At 32.3% G+C, this 25,019-nt stretch overlaps 1 protein-coding gene across 1 annotated transcript in view; it reads right to left on the bottom strand.

Moving 5' to 3' along the window:
* Positions 1 to 19,524, bottom strand: part of LOC124359386 (sestrin homolog) — a 209,442-nt gene extending 189,918 nt beyond the window's left edge. Inside the window, exons 1-3 of the mRNA XM_046812080.1 lie at positions 19,315 to 19,524; positions 17,022 to 17,600; positions 11,599 to 11,667 (exon numbers count right to left, since the gene is read on the bottom strand). Coding sequence (XP_046668036.1) covers positions 11,599 to 11,667; positions 17,022 to 17,384 — 432 coding nt within the window. The 5' untranslated portion in view covers positions 17,385 to 17,600; positions 19,315 to 19,524. The remainder of the gene's footprint in view (positions 1 to 11,598; positions 11,668 to 17,021; positions 17,601 to 19,314) is intronic.
* Between the last annotated feature and the right edge of the window lie 5,495 nt (positions 19,525 to 25,019).

Raw genomic sequence — 25,019 nt, 5'->3', positions numbered from 1 at the left:
ATTTCACATTTCAAAATGCTGCTCTCGAACACATGAAGTTAACAAATGTTGCTGGATAGGTCATATTGTTATACCGTTAATACAATAAGACAAAAGTAAATTCGATTTTCAAGTGGTAAACATTTTATTTAAATCATAAATTAAAATTATGATTTTGTTTATTCTGCACATTAAAACTCGACTTACCAATATTCATAAAATTTATTTTTTTCTTAACTACCATCGAAAGGTCTTGGTTAACACAGCTCAAATTCTGCTATCCTTAAACAATGTTCTCGAAGTGGTGGCTCCAATATATTATTTTACAAGTTTGCTTAGAGATTCTGTCCACTATTCACAGTGGCGTTCTCAAAGACTACGAAGACTATAAAGCTCAAATTCGGTTTCCTTATAAGTAGAACTAATTAAGTACTTTCAAGATGAATTCTTACACGATTCCTTAATCGCAATATCACCCAAGTAACAATATATCACAAAAATCATCGTAACCTGTGGCAAAATATAGAGCCTAATTTATAATTATGTCATATTATTTGCTAAGAAACAATTTTGCAATCTAATCAGGGGTATTCTCGTATACTAGTGATAATTTTAATGACAATTTTCTATATTAAGAGGTTTTAAGGAATTACACTAATCATTAGAGTCCTCTCAATCTTATTAGGTATTTTTATAATTACTTATTTACCTGTGCTTTAAAACCAACCATATAAATTCACAAAAACCATTATTGAGCTAATTTATTTCAAATATATTGTACGTTAATACTCAAGATTAAGTACGTAATCTTTTTATTAGTACCTTTGAACCACAACAGCTCATCAAGAACCATTTAAGATCCCTACGATCAAGCTATGATACCCTTAGCTAGGTCTAAGACCTCTCAAAACACGAATTTCCCCTTTAACAGCATCGATCTGGATAGCACCGAAGACTTACTCTCCTTAACCACTTTCAGTGTAATATGATCTGCTCTTAGACTTTTTCTTCTGATTGTCCGAAAAGACGACATGCAGAATGTCGATAAAAGAAGCATATTGAAAAGATTCCCGAAGTGACAATAACTGGTGCTTAATCCAACTGCTATTCTTAGTTGCTTCCTATTTAGTGAAAGGAGGAATTTAGAGAGTGCAACACAAGGGCCGTAAAGTAATGTATTATATAGTACTAGCAGTTACCCGCAGCTTCACACACAATTTCTCAGGTTTCGATCAATGGTTAGTTTGCCTTTTTACTGATCAAGAAAATATATATACTCGTACATACACACCTTTGAGAAGCCTACTTTTGTCAAAAGACAACTAATTTAGGTTTTATAACAGTCTTTAAATTTATAGTCAAAGTTAGATAGTAACATTGTATCTTAGATATAATACTTAGTATTTGGTAAAAATGTACAGTTATAACTATATTAACAATGAAACTACGTGTTTGCTTCTTTATAAACTGAAAAATCTTTATCACATTTAGAGCTGGAATTGTTACATTAGTTCAAAAAGACAGTCCAGCGAACTTTCATTTAGCACAGTTCCTGCAGACTGCTTGAAAGGGAGTCTTTTGGTGTCAAATTCTGACTATCTTGTGTTTTAAGACATTTTCTATGGTAGATGAGTAGTAATGAGTACCTAATCGCTGAAATCTAAAACGGCTTTATAAATAATGGTTATTACTACCATTATTAGAAATTATATTAGTACTCACTATAAATGTAAACAAATTGAAAATAATAAAAATGTTTACATAGAACAGTTGTCTGCATTAGACATGCTCATTACATTAATATTTCATACCTTTAGAGACCCAGATGGGATTTTCCGCTACTTTAAAGACCAGGGGAGCATATCCCAGAGGGATTTTTGAAATAAGAATAGACCTATTTTCATAACAGGCTCCGTAAGAATGTCCATGTACGATTTCGGTACAATCGGTTAAATAGTTTACAGGTGAAAACAAAGCAAACAAACAAAAGCACTTTCACATTTGTAATATTATTGGATGTATATACTCTATGGTAGGGCCTTTGACAAAGGGGTTTTCCAAAGAGTAGGCAAGGGAGGCGTTTCCAAAATGTTTCCAATAAATACTATGGCTGAGTGATGACTGTGGCTCTTACCATAAAAATAATTATACCACAGGCTTTGGTGTTTCCAAAGTTTGCAACCTGTGGCTCATATCATCAAAATAATTATACACAGACTTTGGCATTTCCACAGTTTGTAATGATCTGCAAGGTTTGCTTGTACACTTTTGGAAGAGATTTAGCTGAATTAACTGCTTTAAGTGTAGCTATGTTCTATATGACCAAAATACATTTATGTGATGCCTTTCTTAATTTGACACAAATATGGATTGCATGGCGTGAAATATGGTACTAAAATCCTCAATTCTCCCCGTAGGTAGATATTTAAACAGTCTGACTCAAACAACAAATCATCGAGTTTCTATTATGGAGTTATCAGCATACCATACTGTTTTTTAGTATATATGAGTAAAATCTCAATATTCTTGACTCAGTCTGGAACCGAGAATAGATAACAGACCAAATTATTTATTTGATCTGTCAGCACAATATAACCTTCCTGATACACAAAAATTGAAATGTTCTTCAATACATGAGAATTTTACTACACAAACTAGACTCTACCTCAAGTTACTATTGGTAAGTAGCATGTGTGCTGGCAAGTTGTACTTCTGTTTTAAATTTTTCTGGAGCAACAAGTTGTTACACCTCTCGTGCATTAGAATGAGTACTACGAATGGCCTTTGTAGGCTTAAGAGTTTATACTATCTGTTGTGCTCTCTGCCATCATAGTAGGAAACAAAATGTAATTTGAGTTCTGATAACTGACTTAAATAACCAGTGGCTGATGTCCAGCTTCAAACCTCAGGACATTCCAACAGAGCTTCAAGTTCTCTTAGGAAACCATTTTGCTCTGATGGACACTATTAGAACACATTATCTAGATGGACATTCAACGTTACTTTTTGATATAGCCTAAAGTAATCTCCGGATACATTACTTCTTTGAAGATACAGAGGGATGCACTACCACTACTAGTTGATGAATGAAACTAGTATTGTTATCTCAGGACTGACTCTAAGAACCTCCCTCTGACAGCAGCCATAAATGATATGCAGATTGTTATTTACAATATCTGCTGCAATTTCAGAGGACATCACTATATATATATATATAGTCAACTGATTGTAAAATATAAATATGTAAATAAATTCAATTGAATTAAATCCTTATGTCTGCAAAACATGTGGACATGTGGATCAAAAATAAGATTCTATGGGAATGGTGACATCCTCTTTACGTTTATCTGTACTGTCATCTGGGGAGTTGGGATTGTATCAAACTTTCCGGTAGCATAGAAGTTATCTGTGTCGATATCAAGGTGTTCGTCTCTCTTTTATACGTATTTGAATCATGCAGCTATGATGAAAGTTGTTTCATGAACCCATTCCGTGAAACTCACTTGGAGAAATGCTCCATTTCATTCCTTGCCAGAAGATCATTGATCCTAAACTCACTAAAGATTAGTCATACTTCTTCAATCTAGTATGACAGTGATGAGTCGGCGCTCAGAGGTAAAGGTCGTGACTGATAAGAGCTCGCTCAGGAGAAAGTTCGCTTTCATGTGTCTATGAGTATTACTAACCTGTGCGTTTATCTGATCATCATATAATCTTAAATTGTGTTTTTCAAGAAAAAGTGATCTAGAGGTTTATCTGTGTTTATAAAATTATATTATTGTGTATATTTTTGTTTACTGCTTTACAATGTCCAACTGTGGCCAGTGTGTCAGAGCTGTTACTACGAAACAACTGAGGTTAACGTGTAATGACTGTAATAAGGATTTTCACGCAAGTTGCCTGAAGATGAGTAAAGCAGATGTGGAGTGTGTAACAGCCGACAGCCTCGTGTGGCGGTGCCAACCCTGTGGGTCCGAGCGACGCAAGAGCATGAGGTTCGAGTCTCAATCATTGGAGGGGAAACTCACCCTTGAAGATATCATGAAAAAAATTCTCGAAATGGAACAAGGTCAGAAACATATGGAGTCCAACTTCAATTCGTCCATTGAGACTTTGTACTTAAAAATCGACGATAGCACTGATGCAGTTAAGAAACAAACAGAAGAGCTAGAAAAGTGTCGGAAAAAAATTGAAGAACTTGTACAAGAAAATAATGTTTTGAAGACAAAGGTAGAAACAGAAGGTCGAATAGAAGAACAGGAGCAGTACTCCAGAAGAAATACTGTTGAGATCTATGGCGTCCTGCAGGAGAAGAATGAAGACGTCGTCTCTGTGGTGAAGGAAGTGGGAAAGGTCTTAGATATGGATATAACCAGATCTATGATCGATGCCTGTCACCGTTTGGGAAATAAGTCTGGTCCCAACAACTTGCCACCGGGGATCATCGTTAAATTCGTCAGCCGACTAGATAAAGAAGAATTCCTGAGGAAACGGAGGGTCAAAAGCAGCTTTTCTACTCGGCATATGAACCTGGGGGTAGACCAGCCGGTCTACATCAACGAGTCCCTGACGCTGACGAGGAGGAAGCTTCTGGGCGAGGCGAGAAGGTTGAAGCGGGAGAAGAACTACAAGTTCCTGTGGGTCCGCAACGGCAAGATCTTCTTACGGAGGGAGGAATCTGCTCGAGTAGTCCATGTAACTTGCCAGGCTGACTTAAGCAAGGTATAGGCTAACTTAGTTTTTTGATTTTTATAACTGTTCTGTTTCAATATGTTTTATGTGCGTGTGTATGTAGATGTATACATTTATATGTATATATGTATGTATAAATGTAGATTATATCATGTATATTTTTTTTTTTCCTAGCTCTATATTTTCTTTTCTTCATTATCATTATTAACTATTTTTTTCTTGTAAATAGTTTATTTTTTCAGCAATAATTAGTAGTTTTTTAGTTAAACTAATTCATCAAAACATTAGAAGTATTAGGAAAAATTTTGATCTATTTTTATTAGAAATGTCACAGAAAAAGACTTATCCTGATATAATTATTCTGTCAGAAATATGGATTAATAGTAACGAAATAAATCAATATTCAATACCTAACTATGTTTTGTATTCAAATTGTAACGATAGTTATAGATCAGGTGGCATTGCGGTTTATGTTAAAAGTTCAATTTCAGTTATACATTCTTCAATAGTTCAAATGCAAACAGCTGATGCCTTAAAAATTATAATTAGTATTCTTGGTTATGAAATTTGTTTATTATCTGTATACAGATTATATTTCCATTCAATAGATTCTTTCATTAATGAGTTCTCAGTAGTTTTAAATAGTTTCAATAAATATCAATATTTTTTTATTGTTGGTGATTTGAATATAAATATATTAGAAAACACGCAACTTGTTGATAGCTATCTGAGGTTATTGGCGATGAATGGATTAGAAAGTTTAAATCATGAGCCTACAAGGATTGCGGCAGACTCGGCCACCTGTATTGATCATGTTTTCGCCCGTATTGCGTGCCGATACAGGATGTTAGTGGATGTCTCAACAATACACGCCGGTATCACTGACCACTCACTGTTGTGTGTGCGCTTATCACTGGCCGGTGGGGATGGGGAGGGGGACGACCCCTTGCCAACCTCTCAGCCGCTCAGGACGCGCGTCAACTATGATAAGCTGAGACAGCTGTTGCGTGAAGCCGACTGGTCTGATGTTTACAACGATCAGGACCCGTCGTCTGCTTTTGACTCTTTCATTGACTTATTTCAGATATATATAAAACAAAGTGAAGAAATATTAACTCTTAATAAAAAAATAAAACAAATAAAACCTTGGATAAATGATTTTATTTGTAGAAAAATTAAAAAGAGAAACTCCTTATTCAAACTTGTAAAAAATCATCCTAATAATATTAATCTGAAAAACTATTATACCATATTTAGAAATAAGTTACAAGATGAAATAAGAGCGCTAAAAAATAATTACTATAAAGTACAATTTGAAAAATGTGAAGGTAATACAAAAAATACTTGGAAGGTTTTAAATGGCATAACTAATCAAATGAAAGTAAATTCAAAATCTGTTGGATTGTATATAAATGATAAACTTGAATACGACTCAAGGACTGTAGCAAATGAGTTTAATGAATATTTTTTGAACATAATAGATAACTTAGATTTAGATAGCAATTTGCCTATGAATTTTTCAACTTTAAGTTTTAAAAGCTATTTTGACGATGTGTATCAAGTCAGATCAATGTTTTTAGAAGCTATTTTCAAAGAAGACGTAACTATTGCTATAAATTCCTTAAAAAATAATACCTCTCCTGGTATAGATAATATAAGTTCTAATCTTATCAAAACAGTTGCACGGGAAATAGTTGAAATTCTTGCGTATCTGATAAATTCAAGTTTTGAACATGGTATTTTCCCAAACCAATTGAAGCAAGCAGTTGTAATTCCTATTTATAAGAAAGGACCAAACAGTCAATGTAGCAATTATCGCCCAATCTCATTACTTTCTTGTTTCTCAAAAATTTATGAAAAAATAATGAAAAAGAAGCTTTTAAAATTTCTTAACAACACGCGTTTTTTTAGTCAAAATCAGTTTGGTTTTAGAGATAATATGAACACTGAAAATGCCCTAATGCATTTCATGTCAAACATTTATGACGGTTTAAACCTAAATAAATGTACTAGTGGCCTTTTTTTAGATATAAAAAAAGCTTTTGATACTGTGGATCATGATATTCTACTTGATAAAATGCATAAATCTGGAATCAGGGGAGTAACAAACAAATGGTTTGAAAGCTACTTAAAAAATAGACGTCAATGTGTCAAAGTGTGTGCCACATACAGCGAACCTGGTACAATTTCTCACGGTGTTCCTCAAGGATCCGTTTTAGGGCCAATTCTTTTCATAATATATATAAATGACCTATGTAATGCAAAATTTGAAGGTAAAGTGACGTCTTTTGCGGACGACACTGTGCTCAGTTACGTAAAAGATAATTTGGCTGATATTCATATTGCTATGAATAAAGATCTGACAGCAATACAGTGGTGGTTCAAAATGAACCATATGTTACTTAGTACTGAAAAAACTATGTATATTAATTTTAGCTTAAGAAAAGATGTATCGTTTGAAACACCCATAATTTATAAATGTGCAGGTTGTATTATGGATTCAAGCTTAAGTATCTGTTTAACAAATAAATGTTCAATCGTTGAAAAAACTAAAAATTTAAAATACCTAGGTGTTATTTTAGATCAAGAAGTTAATTGGAAAAATCATATAACAAATATTAAAACAAAGTTAAATAACGTAATTAGACTCTTTTATTTTCTGAAAAATATGTGTTGCTCAAACATACTTAGAATGCTATATTTTGCACTTGTACAAAGTCGTATTAAATATGGATTATTTCTTTGGGGTGGTACTTATAACATAAATATGAATTCAATATACTTACAGCAAAAACATTTTGTCAGAATAATAACTTCAAAAAAAATAACTGAACCCTCTCGTCCACTATTTAAACAGTTGAAAGTTTTTCCTTTGAAACATTTATTCGTTTTTAAGATTTTAAAATGTTATTTTAGTATGATAACTTCTGTTCATCAAATTAATGAATACAAAAGTAAACTTAGAAATGCAGATAATGCTGAAGTTCCAAAGCCGAAAAATACATTCTTTACCAAATCTTTTATTTTTATTGGACCTTGGTTTTTTAACAGGCTGCCAAGCCACATTAAAAACTCAACAAATAAAATTGTATTTTTAAAAAAACTAAAAAAGTGGCTCCATGATATAGATAATATAGATATCGTTCTAAATATTCAAGTTTAGCTTTTAATATTATCACTTTGGGTTTTTATATAAATTTTCATTATTATCCTCTTAATCATTTTGACAAACACATTAGTTCTAAGTAGATGTAAATTCAAATTTAAATCAGGTTATACAGATTTAAATATCTTGTTTTGAATAGTTTTATGTAAATATATATTTCTTTTCCTTAGCGAGAATTTGGTTTATTTTTTGTGTGATTTTTGTTCGCTGATAACTATTTGTTTATTTATTGTTTTTATGCTGGAACCTCCGAACAGGCTAGCCTTGGAGGCCCTATATTTCTCTATATATAAAAAGTAAGATGTAGTTGATAATTATCTTTATGTTTTTGTTATCTCAGTATATTTTTTAGTTTCATTCTTGTACTTAGATTACTTAGTTTTATGTATTCTTACAAGTAAATTTGTTTAAGTTAAAAAACCTTGTAAACTTTTTCATTGTGCTTGACATGTTTTTGTATTTAAAATATTGTAGATAAACTTATAGTTTTGAAGTCAGTCCTGGCAAGACATAAATACGTAAAACTGTCTACTATACATATATAAAAAAATTGTCAACTATATGTATATTGTATATATTGTGATGTAAAAGAGAAATAAATTCTTTATTCTTTAGTGCATGTTAATTTCAAAATAGTTCACTGTTTGTGTTTCAACAAGAATTTAATAGTTTCTCAGCATATTAAGAAGACACATTGAGATACTGGTAGATCTATATAATCTCAGGAATAATCAACACCCTATTGACACTCCAGCATTAGAGAGAAACTTGGCCTGCAGATTTCATACAATATGGAGTAAATTTTGGTTCCATGTTGGAGAAAGGCGGGAAAAATTTCATCCTCAACAGGTAACTTGAATAAGCTGAGTCTGTTGATTGCCCTCTGAACAATGGAGACAGTGATTATGGATTGAGCTGTTCGCTTGTCCTTCTTGACCACAGACTTCCTACATAAAAAGTTATTACTGATAACAGTTTCACTGATGAGGCAGCCTACAAAATTTTGACTGTATGGTAGTGTCCATGGTGCCTAGGTTCTTTTACAGTCTTTTTGAATATAACAGCTGGTTCAATATATGAGATGTATCAGACAGCACATATATAAAAATATCAGTACTTTCTGATTAAACGGAGGCCACCTATTCAAAGCACGCTGCGGCTGATGTGATTTAGGTTTACTAACCTAATCTAATCTAACCTAACCTTACCTAACCTAGCCGTTGGTATTTATTATGTAACTGCCCACCCAAAGTTGCTAAATCCCGTTTATTATTGTTGGCCTCCGGTTAATCAGAAAGTACCAAAATATCTTCAAAGTACTCTGCTCTCGAGAGTAATGTTAAATCAAATCAAGTTTAGTTTTTTTTTTTTTTTTTTTTTTTTTTTTTTTTTTTTTTTTTTTTGTGAGAAAATATCAAATCACGTTTTTAATAAAAATTCAAAGAAGAAAACAAAAAAGTTAACAACAAATATCCAAGTAAGTGGTCAAAGGAGTACAGAACGAATGTAAATGAGTGCCCAAGGTTGGGAGTTGAGCCTTGATTGGTGCCAATTTAATACATAGAGACTGTAATGACTTGGGTTCACCAATCATCAACAACAGGTCTTCTGTACTTCTTTGCTTCTGGAGTATTTTGTAGAACAAGACAAATTCCAGAATAAGTTATAATACAAGAAAAAGTTACATTGGACAATTCCACACTTTTGAAGTATGTGCACATTCTTATGTGCTGAATGTTTGGACATTTAATATTGGAAATAAAACAAATATATATATATATATATATATATATATATATATATATATATATATATATATATATATATATGTTTATATTTCATACAATATGGAGTAAATTTTGGTTCCATGTTGGAGAAAGGCGGGAAAAATTTCATCCTCAACAGGTAACTTGTTATATATATATATATATATATATATATATATATATATATATATATATATATATATATATATATTGTTATATGTTATTGTTATATATGTTGTTTTATATATATATATATATATAAAACTTTAAATAATATATATATATACACAAATATCTTACATTGAGAATGTTGTATTTATTTTAGTGTAATTGTGATTTTAAAGATGGGTACACACTATAAGTTATACATTTCACTTAAAATAGTCTAATAGAAAACTAGTACCTATACAGTACTAACCTATTTTAGTGGCCATCATGATTTTAGGCCCATATGAACTATGTAAACAAAAATATAGTATTAATTTGCTTTCAGTTTTGTATTGTACCTTTCAAGAACAACATATATGACACATAAAAAATGAAGAAATGAGTACTCAACCCTAATAAAGCTAAAACTAGTTACAGGAAAATGTTGTCCTTATCAGATACATATTTGTCCAGCTTATCTAACCCCTATCTTTAGTGTTATTAGGGAGGAATTGTCAGTCATTTAAATCCTCCGACTGTTAACCAAATTGTGGTGATAAGGATGAGGGTTTTGGTAGAAGCTGAACTTCCTTATAGTGCAGTAGCCAAGTGGGTAAGTGTACATCACACCATTCTTAGTAGGGCAGTCTCTAGTTTCCATTACACTGATTCTGATCGTATAAGGCAGGGAAAGGTCATCCTAGATTTACAAACCGAAGAGATGATCTTTGAGACAATATTTTGATAAATCTACGGTCTCAATAATTCTACTCGAACTATTCGTTACCGTTTTCAGGAATCTAATTTATGAAGTAAGAGACATGCAATTGGCCCAAGACCAGAGACCGTCGAAGAGCTAGTTTAGTTTGCCTAAGGACATCGGCATTGGATCTTGCAAGATTGACAGAATTCACTTTTTACAAACGAGGCTAGAATAAAACTGTTTATAAGGCAGTAGTTTTGACATAAGAATTGAATTATAAAAATCACCTGCTATAAACAGTATAAACTATATTATATACCAGAAATGATATTTATGTATTATATATAATATTAGAGCATAGGACATACTGGGCAGTTGGGCATAATACTCTCGGACACTGTAACATTCCGAATGGACTATCATTTTTGGCTGTGAGATCTCCTCAAACAATCTAAATAAGTAAGTTTAAATAATACTATTAGATATAAAGCACTACTAAAAAGAGTTATGGGTAAAAACAAAGTTGTATTCTTTTTTTGTACTCCCAAATCTTATGGAATTTTGGTGAAGGGAAAAACAAATGTTATATAAAGTCTATGATTAAATCTTCAGGACAAATCTTTCTGACTTACATAACTGGTTGATCAGTCTAGTTATTATAAGTATAAGTGTGTAGTTAATTTTTAATAGTTACTCCCAGTACTGGATGAAAATATTTTAGTAATATATTACATAATACAAATTTGGCATGCTAATCAACTTGACCAGTTAGTGCCCAGGTTGAGTTTTGCACTTATACGTAAAGCTTGGACTAATTGACTTTAATTAATAAAATACTAGGTCTGACTGGTTTGTACAAGAAGAACAGTTAAGTATGCAGACTAAATAAAATAGTAGAAACTGAACTACTGGATATTATCAAATGCAACACTTAAGTCCATCCCACATGCGCATGGCATTTAACAAATGAATTAAAATAACATTGTTTTTTGTCATCTATTTGTCAACATAATTTAAATTAACATACAGTTTAACTTGACTTCAATTCAGATAACTAACACAAATTCCAAAGTATATTTAGTGAATCTGTTTGAAATTTGTGACACCGGACTAAAAGAACAGATATAAGAGTAGTTACAACTTACTTCTTGGGTAGGAATAAAACTGCTGGCACCTTGACCTGTTGTGTTGAACGGAACACTAAATCCTCGCTCCTGAAATAAAATACGATTGCTAGAACATTGTTCACTTATTGATTATAATATGTGAATGTTATGTTTGGAAATGGAAATGATAATGAAATATAGTTCCCAGGAGGACCACCCCAGAGTCATACGCTCTAAGGTATCTAAAGAGGCTAGTATGGCCAATACAACTTGCAGAAAATAAAATATTTAAGGTTAGATAAGTAATGCAATACAGGACTAACTTTAAAAAAAATGAAATATAAAGTTGGCATATTCATGTAGATACTTCATGTTACTCCACTTCCCTGTATAGTCTAATCCGCAGTAGATTCAATAAACCAGTATCAATATTAATACTCATGCCGATGATATTAAACATTCCAATAAGGAACAGGAGTAGTGAATAGATACAAAAACCTCCTTATAGCAATTTTCAAGATGCTTCGTTACATTAGTTACACTATGATTAACACACCCAATTTTACTGTATCTTGACCATACCCCACACTCTCTACAGACAATGAACATTATCAATTAACTAAAAATGATAGGAAAACTTGTTTAAGTGAGTTTTAATATTGGTATGAATAAAAATATAAAGCTTATATAACTTTCGCCAAAAGTAATTATGCAAATACTTTGATTAAATTTATTGTTAGACAAATGAATATGTAGAGGAGAAATTAGCAAGCAGTAGCACGAAAAAATGATGTTTTTTTTCTCTGTTCATAAAATTAAATACACACATGAAACAAACATTACAGAAAGGAAGTGAAAATCTATGAGAAGTTATAATTAAGTTACCAGATATCTAGGTAAGTATAGAACTAGAAAATTGGTTAGAAATGTTGGTCACTGGAATTAATAAGGCCTCCATTCCTAGATTGTATTTTATAAACGAAAATATAATTATGTTCTATAATATTTTTCAATAATATACTTTTCTGGAGTCAAAAGTCACAACAATTTGAAATATTAATCTTAAACATATAGGCTACTTCAGTATGCTTTTTAGTCTATTGATAGGCCTACCTAATAAGGAGGTTTAGACAGATATTGAGAACTTCCTACATACTCTAAAATAAGTGATATTTCAGGACAAGAGTAGAAATTTTCCAGGATTGGTAAACTGTGTATATAAGAGGCACATAACCAGACCTCAAGCTGCATTATGAAAAATTTAAAAAATATACACTCATTCACCCTAAACATAGTTTATTAGTTAATAATTTATTAATAAATTAAATACATACAAGAGTCCAGAATTTATGGCTAATCTGTGACTATATGGTTGGAATATTTTAAGTGATATGCTCAGATTTAACAGTTAGTCAATAATACCTCTGCTCATTAAAGTGATTTTAAAGGATCAGTCAAGAGTCAAGAATCTTTTATTGTCATCCCACAAACTAATTTACATTACCATACAAAAGATTAAGACTATTCTCTTTCAATTCAATTCAACTCGTTCTTTATTTATGAACTCAAAAGAAAATGAACATAAACTGCATTTAAACAGTCTTTTTTTATAACTATGTACACAAGGTAGTAACACCACCCCACATCACTCAACAGGCAACTTCGCTTATGTTGCAAACAACTTCAAGTTTCAAATCTACAGCTCATTTCATTCTAAAGAAGTCATATTGGGAGACAGACAGAAAAGAAATTTTTGCATCCCCACGCAAGCAAAAGAGAAATTATGATCACCTGAGAAATGAAGTTTCATGCAAAATTTCAAGATTATAGATGATATCTTCCTCGAGATTACATGATTTATACATACATTATATGCTTACATATATGTGATACATTAGATATGCTTTCAACTACGAACACAAATTATTACTGTAAATTTATTGGACTCGTTAAAAAGCATTTACATAACTAATTAAATTAATTCTTTTCTTGCTTGTCTATATAAATGGTTTTAAAACTTTAGTTTTAAATTACGTTAATTCTGTGGTTTGTTCAAATAATTAGGCAGGCAGTTACATAATAACCTTCCAGCGTATATCTTTTTCACATAAAGAGCATCAGAAAAACCAAATACAGTAATAATCAATACTATATATCCTCCTGAGTCCCAGAGTAAATCTGTGTTTTTAAAGTGTCAAAATCCTAAGTGGCTATATTAGTACAAGTGCCTGACTGTGCTTGAGTCCTGGACAACCATCCCTCTAAAGTGGGTCAAAGACCTAAGTGGCTATTTTTAGCCACTCGCAAAAAAAAATTCACAGAGTCCCTCCTAGTTGTGGTTATTCCCATTCAGGTCGCAGCACTTGATAGAAAGAACAGTTTTTGGGCCATAGTAGTGCAAAGTTTTGCCACCAGAATGCTCTAGGTATGCTCCAGTCTTCCTTAACCTAAAAATGACTGACCCTCCAGAAAAACGTGACCGGCCAAAACGTTCATGTAAGTACTTTAATTAATATATTTTAGCCTTAGCTCGTACTGATATCATTAGATAAGAACTATGTCTGCATTTTAACACGATAAATAGTGACAATCGGCTTTTGTTTAAAGTAAGCTATAACAGGTTTATTTTTGTAGTTCCTAAAAATAGGCACTTAGGCGCTATAGACTATAAACCCATATTTTTTATAGTTCCTTTTTTTTTAGTCACTTAGGTCGTTAGCTAAAATGTTTTTCTTTAAAAAAATAATAAACAGCTGACAAATATATAATGTAGTTGATTATTTATGTGTTTTTTAGGTCAAGGCAATCAAAACCCTCACTACGAACCAGTCAATCTAGATGATTCTGAGATTGAGGGCGCGTTAAATGATGATGATGAAGAAGGGGACTTGTTGAGACACAGAGACCGCTTTTTTGATGTGAATGAAGTTATTGGGAAATTGGGAGTGATGACAACCGATTGAAGACCCCACATACGAGCCTCCCAATGAGCCGGATCGTAAGGAAGACACGTCAGAAGAGGATCCACAACCAGAAGCAATCCAGCGAAAAGAAGTAAGATAACTACCTGAATTCCAAAATTACTTATTATCTCATGTATTTGAAATTATTACTAAAATATGTATTATAGTCCTTGTAATTTTATAATAAGGTTGCTATAACAAAGCTTAGTACATTTAAAGGAAGTAAAAAAATATGTATGTCAGGTTGTTTAATTCTGGAACCATTGAGAGAAAAGTTTAGTAATTTCAAGATTATTTTATTTAACAATCTTTTTATTTAATTGTTTGAAAGTAGCAAAAATATTATGGAAATTGTTTTGTTCCAGGGAAAGAGGAAGAAGGCGCTCACTAAGAAAAAGGGAGATGGGGCTAAGAAATCGAGAAAAACGAAAAATCAGGACAAGGATTTTTCACCCCCATGGAGGACAGGGACCATTCAATCCGACACCTTTGACGATTGCTCAACCAGCATACCTACCTATCGACAGTGATGACTGGACAGCTGAACAGTATGTACAGCAGTATTTCGACGATGATATTCTTAAAAAAATAGTTGAGAAATCAAATCAGAACTACTTGTTGAAAACAGGAAAGGACCTAAAACTAAGACTACCTGAGTTAAAAATTTGGCTAGGCATAAACTTTGTGATTTCAGCTCTACAAGTACCATTGATTAGAATGTGTTGGGAAAAAAAAGTGGAGGATTCCACTTGTAGCAAACAACATGGCGAGAGATCGCTTTTTCCTTATTAGGAACTGGATAAAACTTGTTTTTTTGATAACGAAATTACAGCAGACGAAAGAAAAGCTGATAGGCTGTGGAAGGTAAGACCTTTACTTGACCGAATCTTAGAGGGCTGTTTGAAACAGAACAAACCACAGGAATTGAGTATCGACGAGATGATAGTGCCTTTTTTCTGGAACGTGTCTAGTCAAGCAACACATACCCAACAAACCCAACCCAACGGGTTTGAAAGTTTATGTTCTTGCTAATCCAAACGGAATTGTTTGTGATTTTACTGTTTATCAAGGACCAGCCACATACGTAGAAAACCCAGAACTTGAGCAATTCTGGCAGTGTGAATCAGCTGTCCTTTCAGCTTACTAGGTCTTTAGTTCCCGGCCACACATTGTATGCCGATAGATTTTTCACTTCAGTTAGGCTTGCTGACGAACTCCTGAAAAAAGGTTTTAGATTAACTGGAACAATCAGGAAAGACAGAATTCCCGAAACTACTGACCTTCCAAGTGACAAAGAGTTTAAGAAAGCAAATGAAAGGGGCACCAGTTTTTGCACTGTAAGAGAAGAAAAAAGATAAAAATGGAAACAAAGACAGAGGGAAAAGTAGCTATAACAAAGTGGTTAGACAACAACTGTGTATGTATGATATCTACTGCTGAGTCAATCGAGCCTTTGTGTGAAGTAAAAAGGTGGTCTAAGGCCAGCAAACAGTTTATCAATGTTTCTCAACCTAAAGTTATCAATGCATATAATGCAAAAATGGGAGGCGTAGACTTAGCTGATAGAATGCTATCGTATTGCTCCTCACGAGCCCGGACAAAGAAATGGACATTGAGATGTATCCTTCATTTCTTTGATTTGAGCCTTTAGTAACAGTTGGCTTCAGATGCGGGAAACCAAACAAAAAATACAAATTTCCAGCCAAAAGAATTCCGCAATTCAGGACTTTTAAACTTAAATTTGGGGAGTTGCTAATTGAGATGAACTCAGCCAATGAAGCTGTTGCTTCGAATGACAAAGATCTAGAAGATAAGGTGGATAAAACCCAATTTGGAGACAGACGAGTACGGGCTGACCCTACTCCAGAAAAAAGAATTGAAGAAGCAGCTCATCTACCTGAGGTTACAAAAGGAATTCAAAAAAGGTGTGCTATGCAGAATTGCAAGAAAAAATCTACTGTATATTGTGTAAAGTGTAATGTGTATCTTTGTTTGGTAGGTGGGCGGAATTGTTTCCGAAAGTTCCATTCGAAGTGAACTTTTCACAGTGACTCCAAGATGAACTTTTACAAATAAATGTAAAATGCCTTCTAAACAACTCTTTTTATACTTATACATGTAATAATAAAAACATTTTCAATTAAGGTCCTGCGTTAATATTTTTTTCCTCTGAAGACCTAAGTGCCTATTTTTTAGGACATCTATAACACCATTTGTAATATAACGTAAAAAATACATAATGTGATTTTTTCTCAAACAACAATGATATGAGAACATAATTTAACCTTAATTGTAAAAGAATTAACACTTTTTTACCCTGGGACTCAAGTGGGGTCGGAATGATTGCCTAAAAAAAGGCACTTAGGCGTTTGGTCCAATTTGCTCCATAAATATTTGGGGACTCAAGGTAGGTTGAGACCTAGTGCCTATATTTAGGCACTCTAGACTCAGGAGGATATAATTATAACATACATATATATAGTTCATGAGCTAACTTACACTAATGGTATGTAAGATCTGGGAACACTTGATCCGGACATCACGGAATGGGCATGACACGGACAACCGCAACAAAGTGGGCACATGGAGTGTGACTTGCTGCCAGTGGTCTCCTGCTCCGTTAGCAATACTTGTTCCATTCTGCATAGAGGAGCAATCGGGTAACCACTGATCCAAGCGGTGTTCTATCGCAGCCAAAGCTGTTTCACGCACTTTCACATCACGAGAACATAGCGGAAGACTAAACCGTGACAAAACATCAACATTGTCCACATCAACTTCACTGTCACTTTTTGCTGCATGAACACACATATTCAGATCGACACCATTTGTTTCCGGTTCGCTCTTAGAATTGAAAAACATTAGTACTTTGAATAAGCGTTAAAACTTCTATGAAAACGTTTCAAATGTTTTAAAGCCACTAGAAGAACACTTTATTAACTAAAAATAGTCATTGATTGCAGTTACTATACATCTACATATCAATACTATTGTAGATTGTATCACAGACTTTCATCACATTTGCATAAACTGTATAATAACTTTGATTATTTTTAAAAGTTTCCAATCTCTGACAGCCTGAAACAAAAACAATCAATTTAAACTAATGCTTTCTTTAAATTTCATTAGATACTTTGAAGGGATAATAAGACCATCCCAACTATAGATACTATCGCTTAGATTTCTTATCTATAACTTAGATTTACCATCGTTAAGTGTTACATCAAAGTAACAGGATATATCAAGGACTGATTCTAATGTCTTCTTATACAGAATTAAAAGAGTGAATTGTTAAATTAAAATAATGTTTTTTTATGAAAATAGTGTAAGAAGTCCAAATTACTGCTTTTGGTTGGCTAAGTATGTTGGGGAATAGAGCCAACCCTAAGTTGGTATTCCCTCTGTCTCAACTAAATACAGTACACAATTAAAGGTACATATTTTAACTGATGTCAGTATTTGGTAATAGATTTCAAATTAAATATGATAGTAACATTGAAAATTTATTTTCTTAAATTTACATAGTTAAGAAGTAGTGTGATACGGTATCTAATATATTAAATAACTGATATATGATTAAGTTATGTATTTTAAAGGTTGAATAAGATAAGTTAAATATAATAATGTCTATGGCAAACAGATCAACCATCACAATTTAAACATGCAATGATTGAAGCCAATAAAAATGAGGTAGAGTACAATAAGTGAACCAGGTTTTTTAATATTGAAACTATCAAACAATATTTAATTATAACACCCATCGATATAATCAACCAATAGTAATTATTTTGAACAATAACTAAATCAACTGCACTAACTGTACACACATTTTCACATTATAAATGCAATTTGTACTATAGCAACTTCTTTTAAATAAATGAAAACTTAGAAAATTAAACAAAACAACGCTAAACATTATTTAACATGTCTCTCTCGGTTTCTAGATGTTTGTTTTGTTGTTAGGGTTTCTTTATTATTTAAATGACATTTTTCCTGTCGCCTGTCTTAATTTTATCATTTGAGTAATTGTTATGGTTCATTGATTATGAAATTACATAATTGTTTAAACTATTTTTATTAATTTGAAACATGTGACTTTAATTTAGTATTTTAAATACAATGATATAGATTGAGGGGAACTTTAATAAGCGGCCTACACTCGTTATTCGATTACGATTATCGATTAATTTGATATATTATTCAACTTCAATATATAAAAATCGTACACAATAAGTTATAATAAATTACCATAACAAGAAGAATCTTGTACATTACAGTTTTAAAAATATACATTTAACAGTAACATTACAAAACAACAAAACCAACTATAGTCTGGACTTAGATATCAAAGAAAACTTACAATATTTATAACTTGTCCAGTTTGATATCAATGAGTACCTAACTGCTTTTGTGAAATGGAGGAAAGAATTCTCTCCCTGTGTTACCAAGGGCCAAACTCACATAGCCACTTAAACAAATCTCGTCACTTGTGAGAAATATCTCACATATTTTCCCCATATTCATTGCCATTTTCAAAGTCTCAAAATATTAGTTACTTCTTGTTGTTTATTGCTTAACTAATTACTATAAGGAATAAGTTGAAATCATGTGATAAGTTTAATAAATTGTAATATCGAATCATTGTTTCCGATAAAATCAATCCAACCATTTGATAATAGAAATCGAATAGAGTGTAGGCTGTTTATTAGAGTCTACAGTAGATTGATAGTTCTGTTATTCTATAGATAAAGATATATCTGAAGATTAATAAAATATACCAATATTAGTTTACCTAGGAGTTTTCAATTCCTTGACTATTATTTGAAATAGGCTAGGAAGAATCACTTTTGTAAATAAAAATATCACAAATATTCCCTTGCAATAAAGTTATATCGTAGGGCAAATTTTACCATCCACTAGACCTATATAAACACTAAAAACCTAAAAAATTTAATTAACCAACCGGCACTTTGTCCACTCAAACTTCACTCTTTCGAGAACATGAACTGTCAAAGTCAGCTTTCCAGGTCCTCCACTATCAACTGCAGCGGTTGAACCATAGAGAAAGAAATTTAAGTTTTATTGAAGCATTGTGTTATAAATAAGTACTATATCTATAGAACAAAGAGTAGTTCCTAATGATGCATGTACATCGATATTAAATAGTAAAAGAAGCGTTTGTTTTAGCTAAGTTAGCATAAAAGATTAAAAAATAATATGGTTAATAATAGCTGCAATCAAGTTAATAATAGTAACAAAACTATAAATGAGAAATGTAATAGTAGATCCATTGTAGTTAATCTAAAGTTAACTGCCCCTAAGATATTTGTAATCTTTCTACTGAGTACTTCTCGTAAGTATTTGGAACATCGGTCGTTGAGCCTAAGGGATATGACTTTGGAACTCAAAAACTGTCAGCTTTTACTGAAATTGCGAAAAAAAGGAGCTTCAACTAATGAAGCTCAATGTCGAAAATTGCTTTGGTTACAATAATTCCCCCTGTAATTGAATTGGTTATGATTGTTTATTTCATTAATTAGTGTGTTTCTGATGAAGGTTTCTGAGAACCAAAAATTTAAAACATGAATACTGGGTTTTCTGTTGTTTTCTTTTTAATAAATTTAACCTACTTGGAAGAGTATTTAAGCCGATTAATATTACAAAAGATCTATAAGCCTACTGGTATTGTTTCATTTTATCTCTTTATGAACAATGAACAATAACTCGAGCCATTTAAATGTTTTAGATCAATTTTATTATCTGGAGCAATTTAGATATCACGCTAACAAAACTGTCTTGTTAAATTGCCTCATCATATTGTTGACAGCTTGTTTATCATTATGTCTTACACCACGAGGCCTGCAACCAAATTTTCACTAACTGGCTTTCCTCTGGAAAGTCACAGTAAGGTTATTGGTTTAGCTATAAAAACTAGCATTGAATTACTAATCATATGTTTTAATTCATGCAAGACTCTTATACGGTACCAGGGATAACAACCTAAGCTGCTACATTTAGGGATTTCAAGTAAGTATCAAGATGCAATGTATGTACTTAATATAATATTGTCAAACTCACGGAAAATTATATCTAAAAAAACTCTAATCAACACAACACAACACAACTCTAAGTACGGTAACACTACTCAAGCTATCGACTCTGCAAGCGGCTTTCTAAAAAGTATTGAAATTCACCTAATGTACACAAAAATAATAGTTTAATTTCGCAACATTTTTGGGTTAGTAATGGTCGTTCAATTTCTGATAAAAATAACCTATCTCAACTTTCCATTATCAATGAAAATATTAATCTTTGTATTGAATGACAAACATTTCCGCAAATATCTTCGCATGTTATTGAAAACACTCTTGATAATCTATACACAATTTTCAAAACATTCCAATCATTTCAACGTGTTCCTTTGTATTCCCTTCAAATTCCTCCAGTAATTATCATTCAATAACACTCCTTTGCAAACTACAAAATCCTATTCATTCCATAAATACCAAGAATACCATGGATGCCATCAATATTAAGTAAAATCAACAGCCGTTATCCAATCACAACTTTCAACTTACGCCTGACAATCATAGTTCGTATCCTTTTAACTACAATGACGAAGAATCTTGCGAACTGAAAACCTATTTAACTATTCGCCAAATGTTTATGAAAAATCAATATATTAGAAAAAGGCGTGATATTTTTACCTACAACAAGATGTGACCTCTTTAAACTTGTTACGGATGCTCTTAATTTTGCACGCAGTATAAAATTAAAATACTTCTTTACAACACTTCTTTAATACACAGAAAATAAAAATATAACTGAAGCAAGTCCTTACTGCCTTTAATAATTCAAAACTAGTCTAGGGTGGAATTGCTCTTGAAAGACGTAGTGACACAAGAGACCTTGGCATTCAACTTACCTCTACTTTATCCCATCAACTCTATCTCGAAGAAATCTGCACTAAAGCTAGAGTAAAGTACTTAGCCTTATTTCCAGAGTGGCCAACTGTGCACTCCTTAGTAATTTTGTATAAATCGTTTGTTTTCCAAGTGTTGGGGTACATCACTATTACATGGAGGCCTTGCCAAGGTAACATCATCATCAGATGACAAAGTATCCAGCGCCACTTTGTAAGGTTGGTTGGTTTCAGGCTTGGGTAACAATATACTGGGACGTACCAGTTGAACAGCAGGAAAAAGGATTACTGGACTGCTCAAACTTCTACATTTGATAGACTTTCAACTACCTGGAACTACTAGGTCTAATAAATTATTTATCAGAAGACGTTATAATAGAAACTATTTGAAGAATATCTATTTTCCTCGTCTGGGGCGCATTGGAAACTCTATTTCTGATTCAGTAGCCTTTAATCATGACAGTCTTCATGTTTTCATCTTGAAAATCAAACCTCTTAAATTACTTAAAACCTTCAACATATGAGCATATCTATCTTATCTCGCCCTTTAGTTCTTCTCTTTCCTTCTCTGGACTCCTGTAAAATATTTTGATTTTAATTATTTAATTTTAATATTTGTTGCCCTATTTTGCATTACCTTTGTTGTGTTATGATTACCGCTTATTTATTTCGTTATTGCTGTTTAATTTATTGTTAGAATTGTATTATTGCTACCTAAGATTAAATCATTATTATTGTTATAGTTACATTTATTTGTTATTATGCAATTTTATTATCCTATTTAGTATTGTCATACAATTTATTGTTATCTATCCTTAGTTTATTTAATTGTTTTTTTTCTTGTTAGCCTCTTTATAAATATTTACGGTTGATGAATATGAGAAATCTCCTGTTTTTTGCAATTTGTTTTTAGTCTAGTCTCTTATTTTAGAAATCTTTTTACTGTTTCTCAGTGAGTATATGTGTTATTTTAAAATGGCATTAGTGTTGGTTGCATAAATATATATCGTAAGAGTGGACTAAATCAATCCTATTGAAAGAATAACATCTGATCCTATTCGACCAATCAATTCACCTGGTATTACTTGCTACCTCGTAACTGTTCAACATCGATCCTTGACGTATGAGCATCACTAGGTAGCTAACCTAACCAACCCTTGTATTCCTCCAGTAGTAAGTTATAAGGACAATGCGAGTTTTATTTAACTTCCCAAGTTTGCACAGTATGATATTACAGCTCAATGGTGATCTAAAATTCTATACTAGTGTTCTCACACCTGTTACAATCTGTTGAATCAAATATTGCAATTTTCTTTAACAATCTGTTGCAAGCAGAAATCTTTAGTTAGTTAAAGAGTGATTAAACTACACTCACATTTAAAGCTGCAGATTAAAATAATAACACATAGAACTGAATTGTTCAATGTAGCTTTACTACTGAATATTGTACAGATCTGCCCAGAAAATCAGAAAGCACACATTTTATGATTGGAATAAGTATTTTGTAAGGACTGGGTGGTCAGTATGTTACGAATATGGTCTCATTGACCCTGGAAATATCGTAGACCATGTAAGGTAAAGATTAATTAACAATTATACAACAACTATCTCGAGGGCTAGGCGTCCCACACAGACAAAACACTGTCCAGTGTGTGTTCATGCGTACACTTCATACAATATGACACACCACCTGGTATATTTGTCTAGCAAAAATTCAACTTTGCATGGGATGAATAACAAAAGAAGGTAAACAAAAATGGTAGTATTTTTCTATGGATGCTCCAAACCGAGTCTGTAAGTCATATTAATGAATTTATAAGTAGGCTACATATTAAATTTGTAAAATCGTTTATTTTGTGCGGTATTTCTGAAGTAGCCCTTGACTTTAAATACGAAACAGTCTACAAGAATATATGCCAACCATGTAAGATAGGCAACGCACATAAATAGCTTCAACGATCAAAATATCTGTGCCACAATCCTCATATATGGATGCAAGGTCTGTTCTTTGTTAAAACAGAACCCTCAGAGTACTAAAGTAGGGTTTTGTGTTTCTTATGAACTATTCCTTTTGATCGTCATTGCTTACATGCTCATTTTTAAACACGAGTAATTTAAAAGCATGTAGAAGGAGCAAGAAGTATCTTTTAATTATTCTCATGATGATTGCAAACACTTGTATATTACAATTATTAAGGAGTATATTGCAGCCACCTGATAAGATATATTCATAGTCTATATATATAAAAATGAATGTTTGTATGTTTGTCCTTTATGGAATCGTGAACTATTGGACCGATCATGATGAAAATTTGTACGTATATGTATTTTTCCACGGAGAAGGTTTATAAGCTATGCCCATCCCTTTCCCGATTCAGGATTCCGCCCCACTGGTTACAGAAATACCCATAAGAAATGCATTGCAGCAAACATATGTTAACGTCTTTTCAAATTTTTAATCAGCTGTTCTTTGTAAACATATATTACACTTATAGTTTTAAAGCATAGAGTAAGCTTAAGAGAAACGACAAATTTTGTTTAAACTGTTTTTGCAATCACTGTTAAACATAGACTTTACTATCCAGATAATACAATTCAAATTTGACGTAAAAATTCACCTTTAACTGCAATATTTATTTAATATAAACCATGCTCATGCTTGATCAGAAGAGTAATGCAGATATCATAATTACTATCTTACGTTGGCTACAAATATAAAGAATGTTATAAAATCAACCTTAGTTGTTTTTTTTGACAGAAGTATGGTTCTCAAAACTCCGTGTGTACATATTCTCTCGATCGAGACAACAAAGCAAGCTCAATCGTGGCATCGGAGATATAACTAATTTAATCTAAAATTTATTATAGTAAAAAAAAAATTTATTAAGTAATATAAGGACTTCGGTTCTTAAGATTTGCGTGCGAAGCCGTGGGTAACAGCTAGATAGAGGCAGGAATATGGTACATACCTTCATAATACGCCCAAGAGGCTCACGATGGAACGACTATCAATTATCTCAGCAATGTTTAGAATGTGATAGAAAAAGAATAAGTGAATATAGTGTACTGTTTTCAACGGGAAATTGCGTGCGAAGCCGCGGGCAACTTTTGCAAAAAATTATTGAAATGCGCAGCAAAGCGCGCCGGGCCCGCTAGTACCTTATAATTTCAAAATCATAATTATGTGACCGTTTCATGGGGATAATTAGTTATAAGTGCTTCAGCACCGGTAAAAATTCACTCATACTGTTTGATGTACACAAAACAAAATTACAGAGTTTTAAATTTTTTTCCAAAAAGTTGAAGGGTTCTCTTGATAAGAAAAGTAAATTGCTTTAGTTTATTTTTAATAATTAAAAACAAATACAAATAAGAGAAGGAAAAGGCTCAGTTTATATTTATTCATCTTGTGTGTTTTCCTGTTATGTGGGGGGGGGGGAGTTATATGAAACCGGTCAGGTACTATCACATGTGGTATTTTCGTAATGTTTTCATGTGACAATGTTTGATATTTTTAACAGACAAATAAAGTTGTTGCCAACTTTTTACTGTACATAATATTGTGGGAAATAGTT

This window comes from Homalodisca vitripennis, chromosome 4 (genome assembly GCF_021130785.1).
Source record: "Homalodisca vitripennis isolate AUS2020 chromosome 4, UT_GWSS_2.1, whole genome shotgun sequence".
Taxonomy (NCBI): Eukaryota; Metazoa; Arthropoda; class Insecta; order Hemiptera; family Cicadellidae; genus Homalodisca; species Homalodisca vitripennis.
This window is presented reverse-complemented; position numbering and strand designations above follow the sequence as displayed.